Source organism: Thrips palmi, unplaced genomic scaffold (genome assembly GCF_012932325.1).
Source record: "Thrips palmi isolate BJ-2018 unplaced genomic scaffold, TpBJ-2018v1 HiC_scaffold_19, whole genome shotgun sequence".
NCBI classification, from domain to species: Eukaryota; Metazoa; Arthropoda; class Insecta; order Thysanoptera; family Thripidae; genus Thrips; species Thrips palmi.
This window is the reverse complement of record NW_023144628.1, coordinates 2212440-2233249: the sequence shown is the minus strand read 5'-3', so window position 1 is coordinate 2233249 and position 20810 is coordinate 2212440. Positions and strand designations below refer to the sequence as shown.

Below are 20810 nucleotides of genomic sequence, written 5' to 3'. Positions count from 1 at the left end.
CCATTTTCCTGATGTTTGGCCTGTCAATGGGATGATAGGAACAAGCCCCCACATGAATTATTAATTTTGACTCTGTTTGTTTGGTGCATTCCTCACTTTTTCTGTTTTTGCGCTTTGTTCGTACTGGTGTCTTCCACCTCATCAGATGTAATGCTTGTAATGTTTTTACTTTCTCTTGGCTTGAAAGAGCTGAACTTGGCTGTGTCACAGCGGGGGTAAATGCTCAGTTTTCTGATAGTTCAATTTGTATAATAATTTCAATAGTAAATTCTGATCCAGGGGATGTTAATGGGCATGCATTCAGAAATTAAGTAATTCTTTAAAAGCTAATTAAATGAGCCTTTTGTTGAAGCCTCTCTTGTGTTCAATTTGATGGTTTTTTCAAACTCCTCATGCTGTTGAAAGGCACTTCCATTTTATTTTGAATTGTCACGTAGGCCAAGTCAGACTGGAATGCCTTATTGTATGTTTAGCCTGTTATGTTAGTTTTTTGTTTATTATGTTGCTGCGTGTTTTCTTTGGTCATTTTCTCAATTGTGTTCAATATATATCTCATATGAGAAAACGTATAACTGGAACCACAATGTAACAAAACAAAGTTAACAATCAGCCAGAGAAAGAATAAATACTAAGACAGATGAGGTTTACCTTTGTTTAGTCATCAGTCTGTATCGTTATTTTAAGTTAAGTTTCTCTCTAAAGGTATTTTTATGAGTTAATAGTTTGTATATTATATTGTGGAAGTGGGTTAGTGATTTTTACCTCCTTTACTTTATAATGATTAGAGTAAGAAGTTAAATTATGTATGAGAGACACTTTTAATTGGCAGTTAGCCATAGTTAATTAAAAGAATAAATATCATGCGAACTCCCTAGGGAGCTCAAATTTCTTGTGTTGATTTCTTCAAGTTCCCTACCCGTTTACTAACTCAACCACAGTCATAATTAACTTTTTTGATCCGCAGGGGCATAGTTCAAGCCTCTAGCTTTAATCCAAGCCCAAGTTTTTGCCCCTCTAGAGCTTATACCAAGGCTGAAATCGAGCCCACAAAGCGGGCGTGCAGATAGAGGCCGCCTCCGGGCCTCTGCTCCCCCTCGCCTGTTTGAAGTCTGCTCCAGGGCTGGCCCAGGTAGGAGTTAGGCAGGCACGGAGTAGTCCTGTTGATTAACAGATTGAACCTTTAACAAATCCAAGATCCTAGAACTAGAGGCAAAATGCCCGCCCAGTACCCAACTCCGTCTTGCGAATAACCTTCCGCGCACGCGACGCACGCGATTGGTCAGTGGCTAAATTTCTCATCATGTGGCGCAAGCAGACGGCTTTTTATTTACAGTTTCCGAAAATGTGCATGTTTGCCTTAACCCAAGCTCAAGTTGTTCAGTTTTTTGCCATCAAAAGTATGCGACAACAATCTATCATCTAATCTGTGATAACCTTTTGTTTTGCGGAATTTTGTTTTGACATAATCCAGTGATATTTTTCTTGCACTGACACATTGTTTTGAGCTATGTCCATGGTAAAGATGGGTGTCAGCCCTTCACATTGGAAGAAATTTAGCTGTCTCTACTCCTTGAACAGAACTCTAGTAATGCACGATTTTCGGTATTTGAGTACTTTAAAAGAAGATGTAGGCACGAAGAAAACCACAACTGATGATCGAGTTGAAAAACCTCTGAAAGAAAGAATATTCAATACGGTTCTGTTTGAGCACGATCCAGAAGTTTCATTCGTAAAACGAAAGTTTCTTGAGAAAAAAATGAAAACTATACAAACTGCTGACATGATGACCAAAAGCACAACATCTGCACGACCTCTCACCTTGAAGCTTCTTCATGAATGTGCTGAGCCTGCCATCAATGAAAACAATGAAGTGATTGAAACTGAGGACCAACCCCCTACTTATCCATATGCAGAAAGAATAGTTGGAAACAATCATCCAGATAAAAAAATAAAGGATGCTAACTTCACCCATCGTAATAAAATGTTGGCTAAGTTTGCAGAGAGACGAAAAGGAAGTAAGTTCATGGGACTTCAATTGTTTCAGCGATATCATGAACCAGTCTAAGGTGATTTCAAGCTTTCTTTATCTTTCCTTTGCAGTGAAAAAATGGATGAGTGACTATGATCTGTTTACTGAAGATTCACAAGATTATAATTCAGTGTCTTCAGATATAAATTATGGATCATCAGATCCAAAGGAACCTGTCAGTAATGTGCCCTGTGGAGGATGTGGAGCTCTATTACATTGCCAGGTAAATTTGTCTCTTTTGCTGACTTATTAAAGAAAAGCATGTAAATTGAAGTAAAATTTAAAATTTTTCAGGACTATTCAATTCCAGGATATTTGCCAAAAGAGCTGTTTGCTAAACGAAGTATAAAAGAATTGAAGTCATTAATATGCCAACGATGCCATTTCTTGAAAGAATTTAATGTTGCTCTTGATGTTAGTGTTTCACCAGAGGAGTATCCGAAAATTCTTTCTTGCATACAAGATAAACGAGCCCTAGCAATACTTATGGTGGACATGTTAGATTTTCCTTGTAGCATTTGGCCTGGAATCATAGACATCATTGGTTAGTAATGTTTGGTTACCAACACAAAATTATTTTACAGCTTGTGTTCATGATTTTTTAATCTCCTTTGTTGCTTTTGTAGGTAATAAACGTCCTGTAATAATTGTTGGAAACAAAATCGACTTGATTCCTGGTGATCAAAAGGGATACCTTGACCACTGGAGAGAAACTTTATTGACTTATGTGTATAAAATGGGCTTTGATAAATCAAATATCAAGCATGTTGCCCTTGTAAGTGCTCACACAGGTTTTGGTGTAGAAGATCTCATCACTCAGCTTCATGAACTCTGGGAATACAAAAGTTAGCACTTTCTTATTTTTATTTATTTTTAGTTTTAAAAATTGGAAGTGTGTGATTTAGCAGTAATCACACTTTGTGTTGCCACAATTGCAGGTGATGTCTTCTTGATTGGTTGCACTAATGTTGGAAAGTCTACTTTATTCAACAGACTGTTGCAGTCAGACTTTTGCAAAACCCAAGCTATTAATCTTGTGCAAAGAGCAACCACTTCAATTTGGCCTGGCACAACACTCAATTTACTTAAGGTGTGTATTCGGTTTGCTTGGATAGCAGTGGAAAAGTGTTCTCTTTTAGTTTTCTTTGACTGAAAAGTTTGAACAGTTTCCAGTCCTGCGACCAGAAGGATGGAGATTAACTATGCGTAAAAAACGATTACTATCAGAAAAATACAAAATTGAGAAGGAAAAGCAATTACAGAGGGAACAGTTCAAAAGACAAAGAATGTACCATATGCCATCTCTTATGCGTAAGTGACACTACTCCTGAAACAAAAAAAAATGTGAAAAAAAGACAAAATGCACTAAGTGATGAACTACATAATTAATTAACCTCTTCAGTTTTTCCCTTTTTCTTTTTTCAGAGTATGTGGGTAATACATTTACACACAAAATCGATGAACAGTCAGATATTTATTCTATAGGACATGAAGAAGAGGCTCTGATTGGTATTGATGAGAATGATTATGAATTTGCAAAAGGTCGTTGGTGCTATGATACGCCTGGAGTAATGCATCCAGATCAGGTTCCCACCTTTTTTTAATTTCTCTCACTTTATTATTCATTTTTACCAACTGTTTTGATTTTAATTAGACACTCTTTGTAACAGATATTAAATATTCTTACCACTGAGGAACTGGTCAAAGTCATCCCTAAAGCTGCTATTCTTCCAAGATTTTTTATCTTAAAACCAGGGAGGAGCCTATTTCTTGCAGGCTTGGGTCGGATTGATTTATTAAGTGCATCATTTAATAATTCTGTCAGGTATTAATTTTGAAAATTTTTCTTGTTCTGTTGCATACACTATGTATGCACTCTTACACATTTCCTTGTTTCCAAAAGGATTGCAGTTTTTTCCTCTATTCATCTACCTGTCTCCATCGTACAAACTGAAGAAGCTGAAGATGTGTACAAACAGCTACTGGGGTCAGAGCTACTGGCAGTCCCGTGTGGTGGGCCACAAAGACTTGCAGACTGGCCTGGTCTTCAGGCCAAAGAAGAACCTATTGAAGTGAAAGGCCTTGGCTGGAAGGAATGCTGTGCTGATATTATTCTTTCCTCGGCAGGTAAGTTTCCTATTAATAAGGAGCAAATTCACTTAAGTATAAGGCTTATGTTGTTCATTTTGTCTTTTCTTGTTTAAGGTTGGGTTTCTGTAAGTGGTTGTGACGATATGTCCTTCCGCGTGTGGACTCCATTTGCTAGAGGCATTCATTTGAGGCAGCCAGCCTTACTTCCTCACTCAGTCAATTTTAGAGGTGCGAGAATATCTCATACACCCACCTACAAACCAGGGAGAGCGGCAGGAAAGTATGAGAAACGCAGAAAATATTAAAAAATTGCTTTAATATTTAATATTGCTCTTGAACAAGATTTCAATCTTTTTCTTTTATGTTCTGTTTCATTTACGTAACTGGTATACTTTTCAAAAAATTTCGATTTGTGGTTTGTCAACCTGCCCTCCTCTGATAACAATCTTCTCTGTAGTTCAAGGTAACACAGTAGAATGTAAAATGTATTTGTCCATGGCTTGAGTGAAAATGTGGTGAATCTGGCCACAGTTTGTTCCACTGGTTTCCTCCAAATAAGCTTTAAGTGGCATCTCCAAATGTTGATTCAAATCAGTACCTAACTGATACTGAGAAAAGAAGTCAGTTTTAATGTCAAAATAAAAATGCCTTCACATTGTAATAAAAAAGCATTCCTTACTTACTTCTTCAAAAGCCCGATACACTGCAGTGAAAGCAGGTTGTTTTTCTGAGTGAAACGTCCCACGAGACCCATGAAGAACTGCAACTCCTTCCTTTTCTGCACTTTTGCAAACACTCATGTACATACAATGGTCTGAGCGGTAGTTGAATCGACATGAGTAAATGTATAATTTGTCTAAGCAAGATAAAAATAAACAAGTGTGAGGTGATAAACTGAAATTCCAGATGCCAGCCTATATAAGATGAAATACTCACGTGGATAGTAATGAAATATTATGTTAATAATATCTTGATCACCCCAGGTGATTTTTAGCTTAAATTCCTTGTAAACAGGAATAACATAATCCTCCCAGTGGAACTCCCGCATGCGTGTTAAGTTCATGAGCATAACACCAGAGTTGACACCTAATTTATAAAAAATTGTGCATTACTGTAAAAATTGGAATAAGGTCCGTAAATAGAGGCAGGGCTGTACTCACCATATGGACCATAAAAGGGATGATGAGCAAATCTGTTGTACCATCCAGTGTTAGGGTCTTCATGCTCAAAAGCCAAGGCAGCCATTTGTGATGAGTTCATGGCACTAAAATGTTTCCAAATTAGTTTGAGTGGGGATAAGAAAAGTGTGTCTGTGTCTACATACAAGACAGAATCCGTCTGCTTCAAAATTTCCTGTAAATTTTTTTCAAGGAAATGGCTTTTAGGAACGCAACTAAATTACTGCAACATAAAAGGCATCAACGACTACTTACAGGTAGGAAAAGTCTCTGAGAAGCACATGGTTTGAAAAGTTTTCTCCACTCTTCAGCATTGCCTTTCTTCGGAAAAGTTATTGGATGCAGTTCAAACTCTAAGGTGTTATTAACAAGTAATTTCCACTCAGTGAGCTGGAAACAATAAACGAGTTGATGATGACCCAGTTTATTTCTTGAAGACTTCTAGTCATTGTAAAAATAAGATATTATTTTAATTACCTTTTCTTTAAAACTAGGCATTAATACATCGTCAGAAAATATAACAAATCTTAAGGGTTGCCACCATTCTGTGAATATGAGAGCTGACTTCAACATCGCCAGCGTCTCTCCTAAACGATCACCACATGCTACAACAGCCACAACAATTTCTGGAAACCTGAAAAACAAAAGAACTTGTGTCACAAGTAAAAGACTAGTTTTAGAGAACAATGCTGAGAGAAATGGTTAAAGGAAAACGGTATGGTGAACATTTTTCAAATCATTTATCTGTTACGGGAGACATCCTCAACCGAACTGACAGCTATCACTTTTGTCTGTTTCACCGTGTGGTGATCCCTCTTACCTCTCCTGGCTGTCCACAAGTGTAAGACCATTCTTGAGACTGGTATTGTGAGTGGATAATTCATTTTTAAAATGGGTATGAGCCACTTGTGTTGACACAGAAGTGGAGGAGAATGACAGGCTAAGGTAGTACAGCAAAGCAGATGATATAACGATGCACACGAATAAAACGTTGACATTTGAGGTAAATGACATATTTTTTCTAACATTAAAACGTTACAATCTACCCACCCCCCATTACCAAAGAGTCACAACAACCGTTTCACAAACGCAGGAACCGAAAACGTAAACAAATAACACAATATTCACAGTCTCGTGAGTGACTGAAAATAAGGGAGACCGAAACACCAACAGAAAACAAAGGACGCACGATAAAATGGAAAATGGCGATCGCAAGTTGGATGATTCGGGGAAGAAGCCTTCGATCCGGCCGATTTAATCGTAGTAAGTCGCCTAAAATCTGCATGTTTAGACCGTTTTTTTCTTTGAAACCGCTGCTAGTTGCGCATACAACTTATGTCATTTTCCCACAGATCGTCTAGACAGCGATGACGAGAATGTCCAACTGGACCTGTCCAAAGGTAATCACCGTGTCCTTATTTGAGTCGGTTTTTATCATTAAAAGCCACTATTTTTTCCACCGGTTGTTCGTTCTATTTATACTTTGACATTCAGTCATCTTGTCTTCGTGCACGTCATATATTGTACGGTTCCACTCGTTATGTACCTTCGCTGTTATGTGTGGACTTTGACATTGTCCTCTCTTATTTACTTGCATAGTTATGTATTTAATCAAAATTGATATTTTAGATTATCCTTCACCTGTGTTTCAAAACTTTCTTACATTGGCTCAGGTTAAATCATTTCTTTCCGTTAGTTGACCTCTGCCTAAGTGTTTTGTTTTGATTTCTTGAATCTGGAGCAAGTATGACAGTTTTTACTACTTCAGCTTCCAGTTTATTTTAAATACACAACCATTTTTGGTGATAATCTCACATCGCTGTTGTTTAGTTAGTGAAGGATATTAATTCCAAGTATCAAAGAGTGAAGAAATATTGTCACACCATACTACTTGATAAAACTGCTCAAAGTTATAGGCTCAATTTTCATTCACTGTGTTCTTTGTTTCAGATCCTAAAGAAAATATTCAAGAAATATTTAATCATGTTTGTCAAAGACATGGCATTGTTGAGGGAAAGAGGCTAGGTTATTTAAATGCTTTTGTCAAGCTAGTCAGTCAACCAAGCATTAATCATACTCATTTAGGCTACAGTAAAGAAGAATTACTCTGCTGGTAGGCTCTTGATATTCTCCCATTAAGTTTGTTTCTATTCTTAGTAATTTCTAATCTTTATTCTATTTTCTCTTCATAGTTTAAGAGCAAGTTTGATACATGAAGCTACTCAAGTTCGTGCAGCAGGCCTGAGGGCTGTCCGCTATCTCATCACAGATGAAAATGATGTCCGTATTTTAATTAGGCTCCAGATTCCTAGCCTCATAGCACGGTTAGTACACTTTGTTCACAAGGCAACCTGTTCTTGTTTTGAAATGCTGCAGCAGCATAATATCTTGTTGATTTTTTTATATTTAGGAGCCTGGATCTTGCACTCAAGAATGACCTGGAAAGGATACAAGCTATGCGTATCATGCGCAGGTTTCTTGCCATTAGTCCATCAAACTTTCCTGTTTCTCTTTTGCGATGCCTCATTTCACTTGCAAATGGGGCTACAGAAGCAAATGATAGAATGTTGCGTGCTTCCCTTGCTGTGCTAAGCGAAATATGTACGTATTAATCTATCACTCATTATGACATTCAATGTTACAATTTTCATCAATATTTTAAAATTTCAGGTGTTCTGAATCCATTTTTATTTATCAAATGTGGAGGCATAACGTCTCTTGTCCGAAATATTCTTGACTGTGGACTTCCCAAAGTTTCTGAGTCCCTTGTTGGGTGTTTATTATATTTATTAGACAGACCAGAAACTCGAGCTGCAGCACGAATTGACTTGCAATGTTTTGCAGAGCCTTACTGTGATTTTTATTTTTCTAAGGGCACTGCTGATAAGGCCAAGTGAGTAGACCTAGAAAGGAGTTCGAATTTCATAAATTTTCAAGCCAACATTGCCTCTTACCATTGCTCTCTCTTTGTACACAGAAGTGACAAGGAGATTCGAGAGCGGGACTTGAGGCTGTATTCAAGCCATGTTGCCTTATTGTCAATTCTAAGGTCCTGGCCAGGATTTCTGCATTTCTGCAACCCTTCTGAAAATTCGGGCCTGCGTGCCCTTGTTGATGTGTTGTACCTTAAACAATTGGAGATACGAGTAAGCTTCCATTCTTCTTTTCTATTATTACAGTACAATCCGCTTAAACCGTATCCGTTTAAACCGTTTCTCCGCTTAAGACGTCTCAGAGCGATTCTACATTCGAATCATAGGCCGAAACAATGCATTAGGGGCCATCCATAAAGTACGTCCGCACTTTTTTCGGTAATTTTGACCCCCCCTCCCCCCCTGTCCGCTAACGTCCGCTTTCGGCGACCCCCCCTCCCCCCTTTGGACGTCCATTTTGGCCAAAGTATTCCAAATTTCAACAATAAAGCGCTTTTTTGGGGGTAAACTGATAGAAAACGCGTGTTAAGCCGCCTTCTGCGTTATTCAGAAAATAAAAATAAATATGACTACGTTCCGTTTCCGTCGCCGCTGACATCGGCGCCGCGCGTAAAGACGGCGCAAATCGTCTAATTTTTCTTAATTTTCTTCGTATAAAAGTAGGACGTCCGACCACCTCGGACCCCCCCTCCCCCTCACGTCCGCCAACGTCCGCTTTTGTCCACCTCCCCCTCCCCCTTCGAGTGCGGACGTACTTTATGGATGCCCCCTTAGGAGTCCGCTTAAACCGTCTCCGTTTAAGACGTTTCTCCGCTTTTATCGTTGTTTCGGGCCGTTTTTCGTTCGTTTAAACCGTTTTGCACCGTTAAAGAAGCGCATTTTTCACCGAATTCGCGTATGTTTGCGTTCCGATGTCGAGCGCGTGCACCTCCACGCTGCCACTACCCCTTGCCACTCTACCCCGGGGCTCGGCTACGGCGGCGGCGGCGCGGGCGGCGCGACAAGTCACAACACGGGGCGTTCAGAGAGCTGGACAAGAGCCCATAAAATGTATTACCACTCAAGATTTCATAACAAAGCATTTTTAGAGTCTTTTCAGTCCTCTCTACTGAGTTACGGCAAAAAAATGCGTTTTTAAATCATTTTTTTCGAATTTCGGTTAAAACGTTCTCCGTTTAAGACGTCCGGAACCGGCGCAATCGGGCAAAACGGTTTAAGCGGATTGTACTGTACATATGTGGTTTTTTTTTTTTTAAATTAATGATTTAAATTTTCTAAATTAACACCAAACTTTGATTTTGTTCCTGTAGAAAGCTGTTTTGGATCTACTTTATGATCTTCTTGGAATTCCTTTACCGGAATGGACAGATGAACTTAGTGTTGCCTTGGATGCAGTCGATCCATCACATCCTCAGGACAGCTGGCGCCTCAATGAGGGATTTATAGCAGCAGAGGGTAAAGGGGTTCTACCGCACCTCTCCAAGTTTAGGTACTGTGCACTCTAAAGATTTGTAGCAAATGTTCGAAGAAACCTATGTCGTGACTGAGAGTCAATTTCTTGTGATTCTTTCAGACCCAATATAGTGGTTAATCACTTGGCTGCCCTTCTCCAAGCTTTTCTTGATGCTGGTCTCTTGGCAGCCATAGTTGAAGTGATTGTTGCTGAAGATACATTTCTCTCCGTCAGAGCTACTATTCTTTTAGGTCGGTATGCACACTTCCTGTTTTGTTATCTCTGTTGTATAATTTCATTGCTGGATTTTTGTTTAATATCCATTGACATACATTTTCGGTGAAAATATTAATTGGTCATGTTCCTTTCTTTTCAGGCCAACTTTTGCATATGATGCATTTACTTCTCCCTCCTCAATGTTGCAATATAACACCATCCTTACCCTCTCTAATGTGGTATGCTGTTGGTGCCTCACCAGTAGATCATGCATCTTCTTCTTCCAGTGCTAAACAGACTTACCATAAAATCTTGGAAGCTGTGCAGCCTGCTTTAACTGTTACTAAAGCAAACCAGCAGCAAGCTCAAGCATCTGTGACTGCCATGAATCAGTTGCATAGACTTTTGAAACGCCGGCCTGCTCCTGCATCCTTATTTTTAGCTCAAATTTTGAATTCATCCAGTCGGTTTCATTCTGAAGCTAGGAGAGGTGCTAGAGAGGAATCTCTTTCTTCTGATCCAACAGGTTTGTTTTGTTTAATAGACTTTTGCATGAGTTTCTAATTTTAGTGTCTGAAGATAGCTGAATTAATAGGGATTTACTTTCTAGGAACTCTGGTAAAAGGTAACGCTGATAAAAAAAGAAGTTCAAGACGTCCTCGCCGTTTTAGTGAAAGTGTTCTTGGAATTGCAACCCGTGGAAGATACTCAAAATCCAAATTACAGCAAATGCTTGCTAAGGAATCTGAAGACGCACTCAAGGAATCCGGTGTCTTGGTGTCCAAGGATGCTTATTCTTGGAACTGGGAAATTGTGCGCTCTATCCTTAAAAGTAAAAGTGATATTCTTTTGAAAATGGAGGACTCAAATCATAGAACTTTTGTTAAGCGGCTGGTTCACTTTTACAAGCCTACCAATAACCGCTTTAGTCGAGTTGAATTGGGAGGCAATAGGAAAAATGCTAACACTTTTACCCTAGCTGGAATAGAACTGCTTGATGCTCTCTTAATAGCAGAGGAAGTTGAAGGTTCCCGGCTCATTGGTGAACTGCTTGGAGATATCCACTCACAGATGGAAGAAATACTTTCAGCCAAAAGTGCCCATGACTGTCTATTTAGTCCACATCATATGAACAATAATTTGTGTCAGGACTACTTTCTATTTATTGGTCATTTATGTCAAAGTAGAAAAGGCTTGAGTATTTTAGAATCGTGTGGAATCCTGAGTTTACTACATCGTCTTGTTGTTAACACAATTCATGACTGTTATATCAAACTTGTCATTTCAAGTTTGGATTATGCTACCCCTGGTTCGACAAGACAAATTTTAGAAACTGTGTTAAAATCTGGCTCAGAATCTTCCCGTCTCTATGCCACCCAATTCATGGTAGTGCTTCTTCGAGCTCGTGTTCCTAACTTTCATGAATGGGGCTTATCTCTTGTTATAAATCAAGTAAAAGACGCCAGTAAGTCAGTCAGGCTAGCTGCTTTGAACATTCTGGATGAAGCATGTGATGAACCTGTAAGTAAAAATTTAGTCATCTAAAACCTTTTTCCTCAAATTACAGTATTTTCTAATTTCTTAAAATTTTACCACAGATATTTCTTCAATCCCTGGCTGATCTTCAACCTAAATTTAATTCCAATGTTGAAAGAGAACTTTTTATTGAGATACGACTGGCTTCTGTACCAAGTGGATTTTCCTACTTGCAACAAAGAGGATTTTTGTCGGCTCAAATGGACTTTTGGGCTGTTGAGTTCAATTACAGGTTTGATTTTTTTCATGGTATCATTTTTTGGTTTGAAATTTACGAGATTCTGACCTATTAATATTTTGTGTCTTTAAAATTTTAGATATGTCCGCTTTTTGGAAGGTGAGATTCATGACTCGTTGTCTTTACATCAAAGGGGTGAAGATGGTCTGTACAGCAGGCGTGTTAGCTCTGCCAAGCACACTGTCAAAGATGTATTTGTTCCTCCTCATCTTTATGGACAGTTATCTCAACTCTCACAAGGTTGTAAGATTCTTAACCAAGATACTAGAGTGCTCTCCCTCTTAAAGGTATGAATCCATTTTTTCTCTGCTGAGCTGTGCGTTTGTGTGATCTGGTCCTTATTGGATGTGTATACTTCTGTTTAGGTTGTTAAAAGCCAGCAGTGCAAAAGCGATCAAGAAATATTGGAGCTCAAAGCAGCATTGTGGGCTGTTGGGCATATAGCAACCAGTTCTGCTGGCTTTGAGTGGATGGCAAATGAAGGAGTAATTGAGTCTCTAGCAATGATTGCACAAAATTGCCCTGTCTATTCTATCCGTGCCACAGCATTTTACTCAATTGGTCTCGTTGCTACCACAGCTGCTGGTGCTGACCTCCTGTCTTTAATGGGTAAGAGCCAACACAAATTTTAAAATACCAAAAACAATTGAGGTAGTACTTTTTAATTATTTGAATTGTATTGTAAACCAGATTGGGTGACTGTGAGGCACCACCGGCACGAACGCTGGCCAGTAATTCATGAAAACCTACCGCCGTCAAGCTCATGCATATTTATACCCAAAGAGGACAATAATGCTCAAACACTTCTCATTGCTGATGAGACAGAGACTGAGAGCAGTGTTGTCACTGAAGAAGATGATAGTTCCTTGTGGGATGACTCTTTTTCCAACAGTGGAGTTCAATTTTGGAATGAAGCATCTCCCATGGCTGGTAGGGAACATTTTTCAAAGAGCTGTTCCTTAGTGTATTGCAAGCAATTAGCCACCTACATAAAAGTGATTTTGTTCCTCAGGCGACGCACCTAGCAGGAAAGCTTGTACTTTACCACATCAGAGGGTTGCTCCAGAGTGGCCCAGGAAACAACAACGCAGCCTTAGTGAGAGTCAATCTGAAAGCCCACAGCTTCAGCGAGTGACAGGGTCTCCTGTTCCGTCATCAGTTTTAACTTCATCATCTACGGGAACAATTGGCACAGAGACTCACACGACAGGCTCTATCCCTGGAAAAGATGCATTCAGTGTAGGCAATCATTCTAAGACCATTGACGAAGTTAAAGTCAGATCAAACAGTGGTTCTGACAGTGGTGTCTATTCTTGTGATTCAACTGGTATAAAACAAACAAGGTATCTAAAAATGATACAGTTTCGTATGTGCATGTTTCATCTGGCATTGTTCTAATTTGGACTCCATTTAATTTTTTTAGTGATAGAGTTCAGACTCTAAGCCCTATTCCTAGTTCTACATCCTTAAATACTCTTAAATCCGCTAACTTAAGTGGTGCACCAACACCACTTGTCACTCCTCTAACATCATTTCAACAAGAAGAGAAGACAAGGAGGACTTCATTTCAAGGTACAACACAAATCATAGTTACCATCTAATGTGTTTTCAGATGATTTTTATTTTTCTGATTGTTGTTTTTCTCCTTGTAGGAAGCATAGCTTTAGATCATCAATCTCCCACTCATTCTGGTATGAGTTCACGTCTAAGTCAACAAGATGTTGCTGATTATGCCACTCTTCGCTCCTTACAAAGCCTGCAACGACCACAACTTCCAAACCTTTCTTCCAATTTCCATAATTCATCAAGTGCAGCTGACCATTTCCTTGATGATCTCAATGTTTCAAACTCATCTTCACTTAATAGAGAGCGTCATTCCTCTTCAATTCTTAGTTCTATGCGCCGCTTTAAAGTTAGAAGCTTGGATAGGCAATCTACACCACATCCAGTGTGAGTTGGACTTTTCTTCCCTCTGCTTGATTTGTTAATATTTTTTGTATTACTTATTGTTCTGTAAATTATTTGTTAATCCTGCAGGTTTGCAAATTTTGACCCCAAGATAGCAGATGAAATTTTCACTGATGAACCCACAGCCACTAGTTCTCCCAACAAGACTAGTACAACCCTGCAAGAATGTAGTCAGTGCTACATGGGTATTGCCTTGCCTCTGTCATCAAGCTGTTTATATCCTACCTCTGCCAAAGCTGTGCATCCCTCCGCCAGTTTGTTTGGGGACCCAGATTTTCAACAGACAGTGAAGGAGGAAGATACTGCCGACCATCAGAGCGATTGTGAGCGGATACCTGAGTCAGGTACCATCTCCAGCTGATTTGGCTCATGATAGGTGTGGCTTTTGCTTGGTATTAATCACATTGTGATTTATCTTTTCAGATGAGGCAGAGCTTGTGCCGAGTCTCCACTTAACCAGTGATTCCGACGAAGAAGTGGAAAGTGAGGAAGGTGGTGGAAATCGCTCTGAAAAGGAACGTGCTGCTGGTAGGGGTTCAAGGCGCAGTGGTCGAAGTACACTAAGTCATAAAGCTCAGTCTCATGCGCGTCGACGCCGCGAGCGCTCCTCGGGGCCAAGTCTTACTTACACAGAAGTGCGCACCTATCGCCACCAAACTTCCACTTGTCTTGCTTGCTCTTTACGACCTCAACAGCACCATCAGCAACATGCTACTTCTCACCGAGAGCGCAAGATATCTTCAGGATCATATCATGCTCGTGCCAGAACAGGTAACTACAGTGCGATGGAAAATGTGGGGGTTGGTAGACTTACTTACTAAATATTTTCTGGTTTTGTTCAGAAACGGAAAGTAGTTGTGGTACCAATGAAGCTAATGATAGTCCTTCTCGACACCGAACTATGAGTGTTGGGGCATTTGGCGGGAGCTTGGAAAGTACAACAAGTACAGAAACAGTTGGATCAACACAAGATAGCACAGCTGGAACTCCAGCAATGAATAGAACTAAAATGCGCCTGGAAGTGATGAGGCATGTTGAGTGCATGAGCAACCCCATTTGGGTTAAGCCATGCCAGCAATCATTACTTCAGTAAGTTTGAACTTTGATTTATTTTTCTATCTTATATACTCTGTTTTGTGAGGCCTGTGTGATAATCTTGTTTTCCACCCCCCTTTATAGTTCAAAACAAAAGAACCCGCATATGCTTGATGACATTTGTTTATATTCTGACTTATGTGAAAGTCTATCATCTTGCAACTACCGCCTTCAAGCTCGACGTTTCCTCCAGGAAATCTTTTTAGATGTCTCATTTTCTGAGGTTTGTGTTTGTATAATTGTTACATCCTCTTCCATTATATTCATTATCATTTGTGTTAATTTGACTCTTTGTTTCGTTTTTGTTTAGATCTATGATGAGGCGGTCAACATTTTGAAATTAACACCTTCAACTAACTCTGGTGCAGAAAATCATCAAACACGAAGTATATCTGTATCTCTCCCTCCAGGTGAGGGCCTTGTGATGACTGGAAGTGTCAAAGTTGTAGGTGTAGATAATGCAGCTGCTCTTCCACTTTCAATGGTGTTAGAAGAGCTGTCTGGCAGTGAAGAGCGAAGAGGAAGTTACAGCAGTGTGGCATTGGCATTGGGCAGTATTCCGAGGCTGTCTGATGTAAAAGGAATTGTGACTCAATCACTCAAAAATCAGGCTCCTACAATTACCAAGAAAGATGAGGAAGGACATTCCACTTCATCTCTTCCAACGAGCAGCAAAGATTCTCCTGTATCCAAACCAGCCAAGAAAACTGTTTACAGTTTACTTTCACAAATGGATAACGTGTCTGCATCACGAAAAAAGGGTGATGGGGAGAGTTTAGAAGTATCAAAGACTAGTGAAAATAAAAATGATGATGTAGCAGGAAGTAATAATTCAAAAGTACCTGAACCTGATGAGCCATGCAGTCCTGTGAGACTTTTGAGTTGCCGCCTACAAAGTGGTGACGGCAGTGATATGAGGCCTATTAGTTCAGGAAGTGATGATCAAAAATGTACAGCGCAATGGAGTCCATCTAGACTGAGGAAAGTAGCCACATCTTGTCAGCCAAAAGCAATATTGCATGTGGACAAACAGTCTACTGATTAGTGGCACTTAACTTGTCATTCTGTTGTAATTTATTATTATTGCCTTATGAATTGGACAGTTCCCCCATTTCATGTTCATTCTTATGATTTTAAACCATTGAAATGAAATTAAGTTTAAGATTCCTGGGTAGATAAATTACCTACCATGACCTTATTAAACCAAACTTACTGATCAAACTAGAGAAATAGTATTTTATTGTGATCATAAGCATTGCTTATGCCCTCCTGTATTAAAACAGATGTGTCTGTATGAATACTGTAAGCCAGATGATATAGTCCCAATGGTTTTAAACATTTTCTTGTTATTTTATATAATTTGAGTGAAATCTCAGGTGAATACAGCAGAATTTGTGCTTCTGTTGTTGTGATAGTGATCCCTTTCTGGGGCAAGCAATATTTTGCTTATGTAAGATTTTTAATTATCAGATAATTATTTTCTTCTCCCTTTCTCTCTTTCTTTTTTTCTGTGCTAATTGTATAGTGTGGCAAGATCTTAAGAAAAAACTCAAGCAAGTTACCTGCAGAGAAAAAAATTACTAGGAAATTGTATGCAACAGTGTTCACATGATTTGTGGGAGGTGAGAATGCATTTCATTCAAAATGTGCCAAATTATTGAAATTGGCATTACATTAATTGGTGTGATTGTTTTCCTTGCTCTGCTCCTGTTACAAATCTCTTTGTGATGACAATCTCAGGGTTTCTTTTTAACTTAACTTTAAATACCTAGTTAAAGATCTTGTCTGGTACTATACATATCTATGAATTTTGTAAGTATGTAGTATTTTATTGCTGTACAGTCTGTTAAAACTTAGAGATTTTTGAGATTCTTTCTTTCTTTTGCTATTTTTAATAACAAACCAAATTATTTAATGAAAGAAAGCAAGAAACTCAAGAGGATAGTGACCAATTCTTCTGTCATGTATTGTCTATATAGGTACTCAACCAGTCATGGTAACTTAAACTATATTGTCGCATCCCTCTTATTTTTATCTACCCTCTTGGAGAAAGCATGTGATAGGCATTTAGCATTAGAGCTTGATTTCATCCCTTTTCAGAAGGATTTCTCTAGAGTGGGTTCAGTGATGCGAGCAGAATTGCGAAATAACACTATTAACACTCAGATTTTTAATAAGCTTAATGGTTTTACGTACATTAAATGTCATAACAAATTTACATTTTGCATGGGCTAACTGTGTCACTGAGCCCAATGTAGAGAAACTCTTCAGCATTGATGATGATGATCAAGAGTATTGTATGATGATCAATGATCATTATCACTGACAATGCACCTGTTTTGGGCTCTTATTGGAGCCTCCCATGTATGGTTGAATGATGATTTATTTATTTGTTACTGAATATACATACCTTTCGTGGGCGCTATCAGACGCTTTTCTACAGTGTCTCCCTGTTCTCAGCATTGAGTTTGGTCTTATAGTGAGGTGTCTATTGCAGTATTAAAAAAAAAACTTTAAGTGCAAGAAGAAAATTGCTTTGTTTTTACAGTCCCCTATACACACTAGCACTTGTTACATTTAGCGCAGGCAACTCACTACATTTTTGTGACAGAAATGCAACTGTTCCTCGGTCTGCCTAAAAGATTTTTAAAATTAAAAATCAGCTGTCATATAACTTTGCCAAGTTTTATGAAAATCCCACAGATAAATTTCTGGAAGGTTAGAAAAACACAATTGTGGGTGAAGTTGTAGTTGCAAGGCCACGTCGTGCTTGAAAAGCTTCTAGCCAAGGGGCGTGGGGGCTCCAATCGGCTGCAGTCCGAGGGTCTTATAGGACTCTAGTGGCCTGAATGTGTATCGGAGAATTTGCCATAGTGCGGTGAGGTCTACTCACCGCCCCCACCACTAGCGAGCGAGCGGCCACGCCACTCTAGCCATCAGCCACACCACCTACAAGGAAGAGCACGCGGATCGAAAGCGATCACTCCCGCATTTTAAGTTGATTATCGTTTGAAACAAGGTGTCTTTCCCCCTTGCAACCACTCATTAAGGAAGAATCGCCATGTCATCAACTGAGGAAACCTCTTTGAAGGCGGGTCATCCCCCAGCAGGTAAAAGAATCTGAGCTTTAGTTTAGGTAAACAGTGCTTTTGTTCCCTTTGTCACGTAGGCACCACGGCAGGCAGGGCAGGCACCGACGTAACATCTGTCGACCAGTTCTAGGCCTTATATCCTCTTTTGATTTTGACGGTCAATGCGGGCAGGCTCTTCTCTTGAATTTGCTTGCTGGCAACTTTCACAGAATATTCAATAAACGTCGAATACATATTTCCAGTCTTATCACACATAAAGAATCTATACTACAATTTTTTATCTGAAAATTTTCCTTATTTAGTCCACTGCAAATGAAACATTAATTGCCAAACTGTTTGCTCTTTTGATTCTAATAATTAAATGTTTTCATCACATAATATTGATAACATTCATTAATCCCAACCTGCTGTTGCAGCAGCTTCTTTGTTCTACTCTCCATTGAGGTACATTTCACTCTCCCCCTGAAGACACTTTTAACAGTGTTAATTTGATGTCAAAGCATGCCTCTTAAATTTGCATATGTAACTTTACAACCACTTAAGTGTTGTTGCTATGCAAGCGTCAGCCACTATCTATCAGAGACCACCGGAGTGGCTTGTCAGCATTTCTCATATTTTATTTATCTATTTTCAGTTAAAGCCGGGGGCATGAGAATCTCCCAGCACAAACCTAACAAGGACAAGCCGGAGAAAGACCCCAATGCTGAGGAAGGCGATGACCACATTAACACCTTTTCTGCCGTCACTAGGTACTGACACATTTGGTATCAGTACGTTTCAATTTTGTAGATCAATATCAGTGACTTATCAATGCTGTCTGTTTCAGTCCTCCTAAAATGACCACAGTGTCAGGTGCTCCAATGAGAGGAAACGCTGACTTCCCAACTGAGGCTGTGCAACACTTCCATAACAAGCCTGTGCCGACGCATGACGCTCGACCTACCCATGACAGGCCCACCAACATCCAGCAGCCAAGGAAGCAGTAGATAGGAGCTCAAGTTACTGCAACAGCACACATTTGATAGCTTTGTTCTAAATTGAAAGATTGCCTGTGCCTTGATTGTATTGACACCTGACTTACTGGCTCAGAAAGGCTTTGTTATTCAATACCTGATCATGCTGATGCTCTGCTCAGCCAGAAAGTAGTTCAATAATTGCCAGGATGAAGCTCTATGACCTGATGTGTGTTGTTCTATGATTGATTACAGAGTAATTACTCTGTAATCCTTTGGAACTGTTTTGTACCTTGTTAATCAATCCAGTGAAATTGGTTTATTCGGGATACCTGTAATATTTTTATTTTTCAATTTAATTATGTTAAAAGTATATTTTGAAAGAATGTTTATTTTCATTTAAACCTTTGTGGTGCTGTTGATTATAATAAATTTAATTTGATTGTCAGTGTTGTTTCAAAAACAAAGTAGCCTTTTTAAAATGGGGTCTTGTAATTGCTTCAGATGTTCACAAATGCAACGCCAAATTCGATTCTTTTAGCATAAAATGAGTTGCTCTTGTACTTTTAGGACATGGTTCAATTGGTGATACTGTTTCCTTGTTTCTCCTCTGCTTGAGGCCTAATTTCTGTTATTATTCCTTTCTGGGGTTTATTTTTTTATTCCATCAAGTACAAAGCCTGTTGCACATTCCAATCAACAAGCTCTGATTGTCTCACACACTTGTTCTTGCTTTATTCCAGTTGTCAAAAGTACCTGCTTCGTAGTTTGGACAAAGACAAAGTTGCATTTGTTTGGTTATCAATTATAAATTGGTACAGAGTTGCATTTTGAAGAATTTATTGAGATTAAATCGATTAGTGTGGGTGAATATTTTACATTAGTACTGTTTTGTTTTCTTTTCCAGTTTTAAATAAGTTACTGTGTTGAAGCTTTTTTTGGGATAAAAAAAAAGTCTTATTAGCCATTGAATAGCCGGGCGTCTCTTACCTCAAGAGTTTTTGTTGAAAGAAAAGCTGTTCCAAGTCTAATATTAAAATAAAACTTTTTCAATGGATCTCTGTTTTATTTCTCCCCAGTATCCCTATTCTGGAAGGAATTAACATATCATTAAGCACTAATCCAGCTGAGTCAGGGGAGCGAGCGGATCGATTCTTCTTACGGCCGACTGGCGGCGATCATTTTCCACAGTTTGCCTTCCGCGCGCGCGCACACACACACACAAATTACGACGGAGCTTCCGCGCGAGCATGGCGCCCTGCCTCCGCACCCGCGCCCTTCCTCCTTGTCCCTCCCCTTGCCGCCGAGGCGGCATGGCGGCAGCACTGCCGCAGCCGCAATGATGAATAGGCGAATGAGAGTGATGACGGGGAGCTTGGAGCTGCCGGGCGCTGCTGGGCCCCGGTTCCACCGTGGTTCCACCGTGGGGTCCGTGGGGCTTCCCCCTCTCCGAGACCCTGGCCCCCAGCGGGGCAAGCGGGGCCGGTCCGGACGGTAGACCAGTGAAAGTACATTCCTGAAGATGGCAGCACCGGGCCGCCGCCGTCGACATCGCCGCCGCCAGCCCGGCAGGCCTGCAGGCAGGCCTAGGCCCAGCCCAAGCCGGGTCCAAGCGCACAGGGAAAGTAACCCTGGGTGCCTATGTTGATCACGGGATAGGCGGGCTGGTGACCAGCCGAGCGATTCAGAGGAGTCGTTTCGCCACTCTGTCTCTGTCGCACCCACGGGGCTCTCCGTAAGTGTGCGAAAGAGACAGGGCAACAAAACGATCTTCTGTATCGCTCCCCTGGCGCCGCCGGTTCGGGGGCAGCTGTCCCTAGTGGCGCTGGACGGTGAACAGCACAACGCGCTTCGCGTGGGAGACCCGCCACGCAGGGCGCTAGCGGCGCCAAGCGCGTGGACGCGTGGACGCAGGCCAGAGCAGCACGAGCGGGGCTGACTTCCCCTGGTTCCTGGTTCGAGTCCCGGCCGGGGACAGGAAAAGCAAGACAGCTGCTGCGGCGCTAGGCGCGGGGACGAGCGCTTTGC

The 20810-nt window shown here is 40.2% G+C and overlaps 4 protein-coding genes across 5 annotated transcripts; 3 read left to right on the top strand and 1 right to left on the bottom strand.

Annotated features, from left to right (window-relative positions):
* The first annotated feature begins 1294 nt into the window (after window positions 1–1294).
* On the top strand, window positions 1295–4524 carry LOC117645976 (nitric oxide-associated protein 1). 2 transcript variants are annotated; one of them, XM_034386569.1, is made up of 11 exons: window positions 1295–1397; window positions 1523–2015; window positions 2101–2252; window positions 2324–2573; window positions 2656–2874; window positions 2968–3119; window positions 3196–3340; window positions 3455–3615; window positions 3700–3854; window positions 3933–4156; window positions 4235–4524. In XM_034386569.1, the coding sequence occupies exons 2-11, from the start codon at window positions 1523–1525 to the stop codon at window positions 4423–4425; spliced, it is 2142 nt and encodes a 713-aa protein (XP_034242460.1). In that variant the 5' UTR covers window positions 1295–1397; the 3' UTR covers window positions 4426–4524. The 2 variants fall into 2 exon arrangements, with proteins under 2 accessions (XP_034242460.1, XP_034242459.1); XM_034386568.1 differs by having other exon boundaries at window positions 1300–2015.
* Window positions 4420–6452, bottom strand: LOC117645984 (glucoside xylosyltransferase 1). The gene is made up of 7 exons (XM_034386582.1): window positions 6119–6452; window positions 5776–5932; window positions 5554–5688; window positions 5281–5473; window positions 5057–5206; window positions 4804–4976; window positions 4420–4728 (listed from the first exon to the last, which is right to left on the bottom strand). The coding sequence occupies exons 1-7, from the start codon at window positions 6310–6312 to the stop codon at window positions 4579–4581; spliced, it is 1152 nt and encodes a 383-aa protein (XP_034242473.1). The 5' UTR covers window positions 6313–6452; the 3' UTR covers window positions 4420–4578.
* Window positions 6453–17268, top strand: LOC117645968 (rapamycin-insensitive companion of mTOR). The gene is made up of 23 exons (XM_034386543.1): window positions 6453–6561; window positions 6651–6698; window positions 7249–7411; window positions 7491–7622; window positions 7709–7899; window positions 7969–8191; window positions 8276–8444; window positions 9542–9720; window positions 9805–9935; window positions 10061–10426; window positions 10511–11421; window positions 11499–11668; window positions 11754–11961; window positions 12040–12283; window positions 12365–12604; window positions 12687–13017; window positions 13098–13246; window positions 13327–13624; window positions 13712–13986; window positions 14066–14413; window positions 14485–14731; window positions 14822–14960; window positions 15048–17268. Exons 1-23 carry the CDS (start codon window positions 6501–6503, stop codon window positions 15780–15782), a joined length of 5958 nt encoding a protein of 1985 aa, XP_034242434.1. The 5' UTR covers window positions 6453–6500; the 3' UTR covers window positions 15783–17268.
* Window positions 17269–17652: 384 nt separating this feature from the next.
* Window positions 17653–19653, top strand: LOC117645992 (death-associated protein 1). Its single transcript, XM_034386591.1, has 3 exons — window positions 17653–17847; window positions 18464–18578; window positions 18656–19653. Exons 1-3 carry the CDS (start codon window positions 17799–17801, stop codon window positions 18813–18815), a joined length of 324 nt encoding a protein of 107 aa, XP_034242482.1. The 5' UTR covers window positions 17653–17798; the 3' UTR covers window positions 18816–19653.
* The last annotated feature ends 1157 nt before the right edge of the window (window positions 19654–20810 follow it).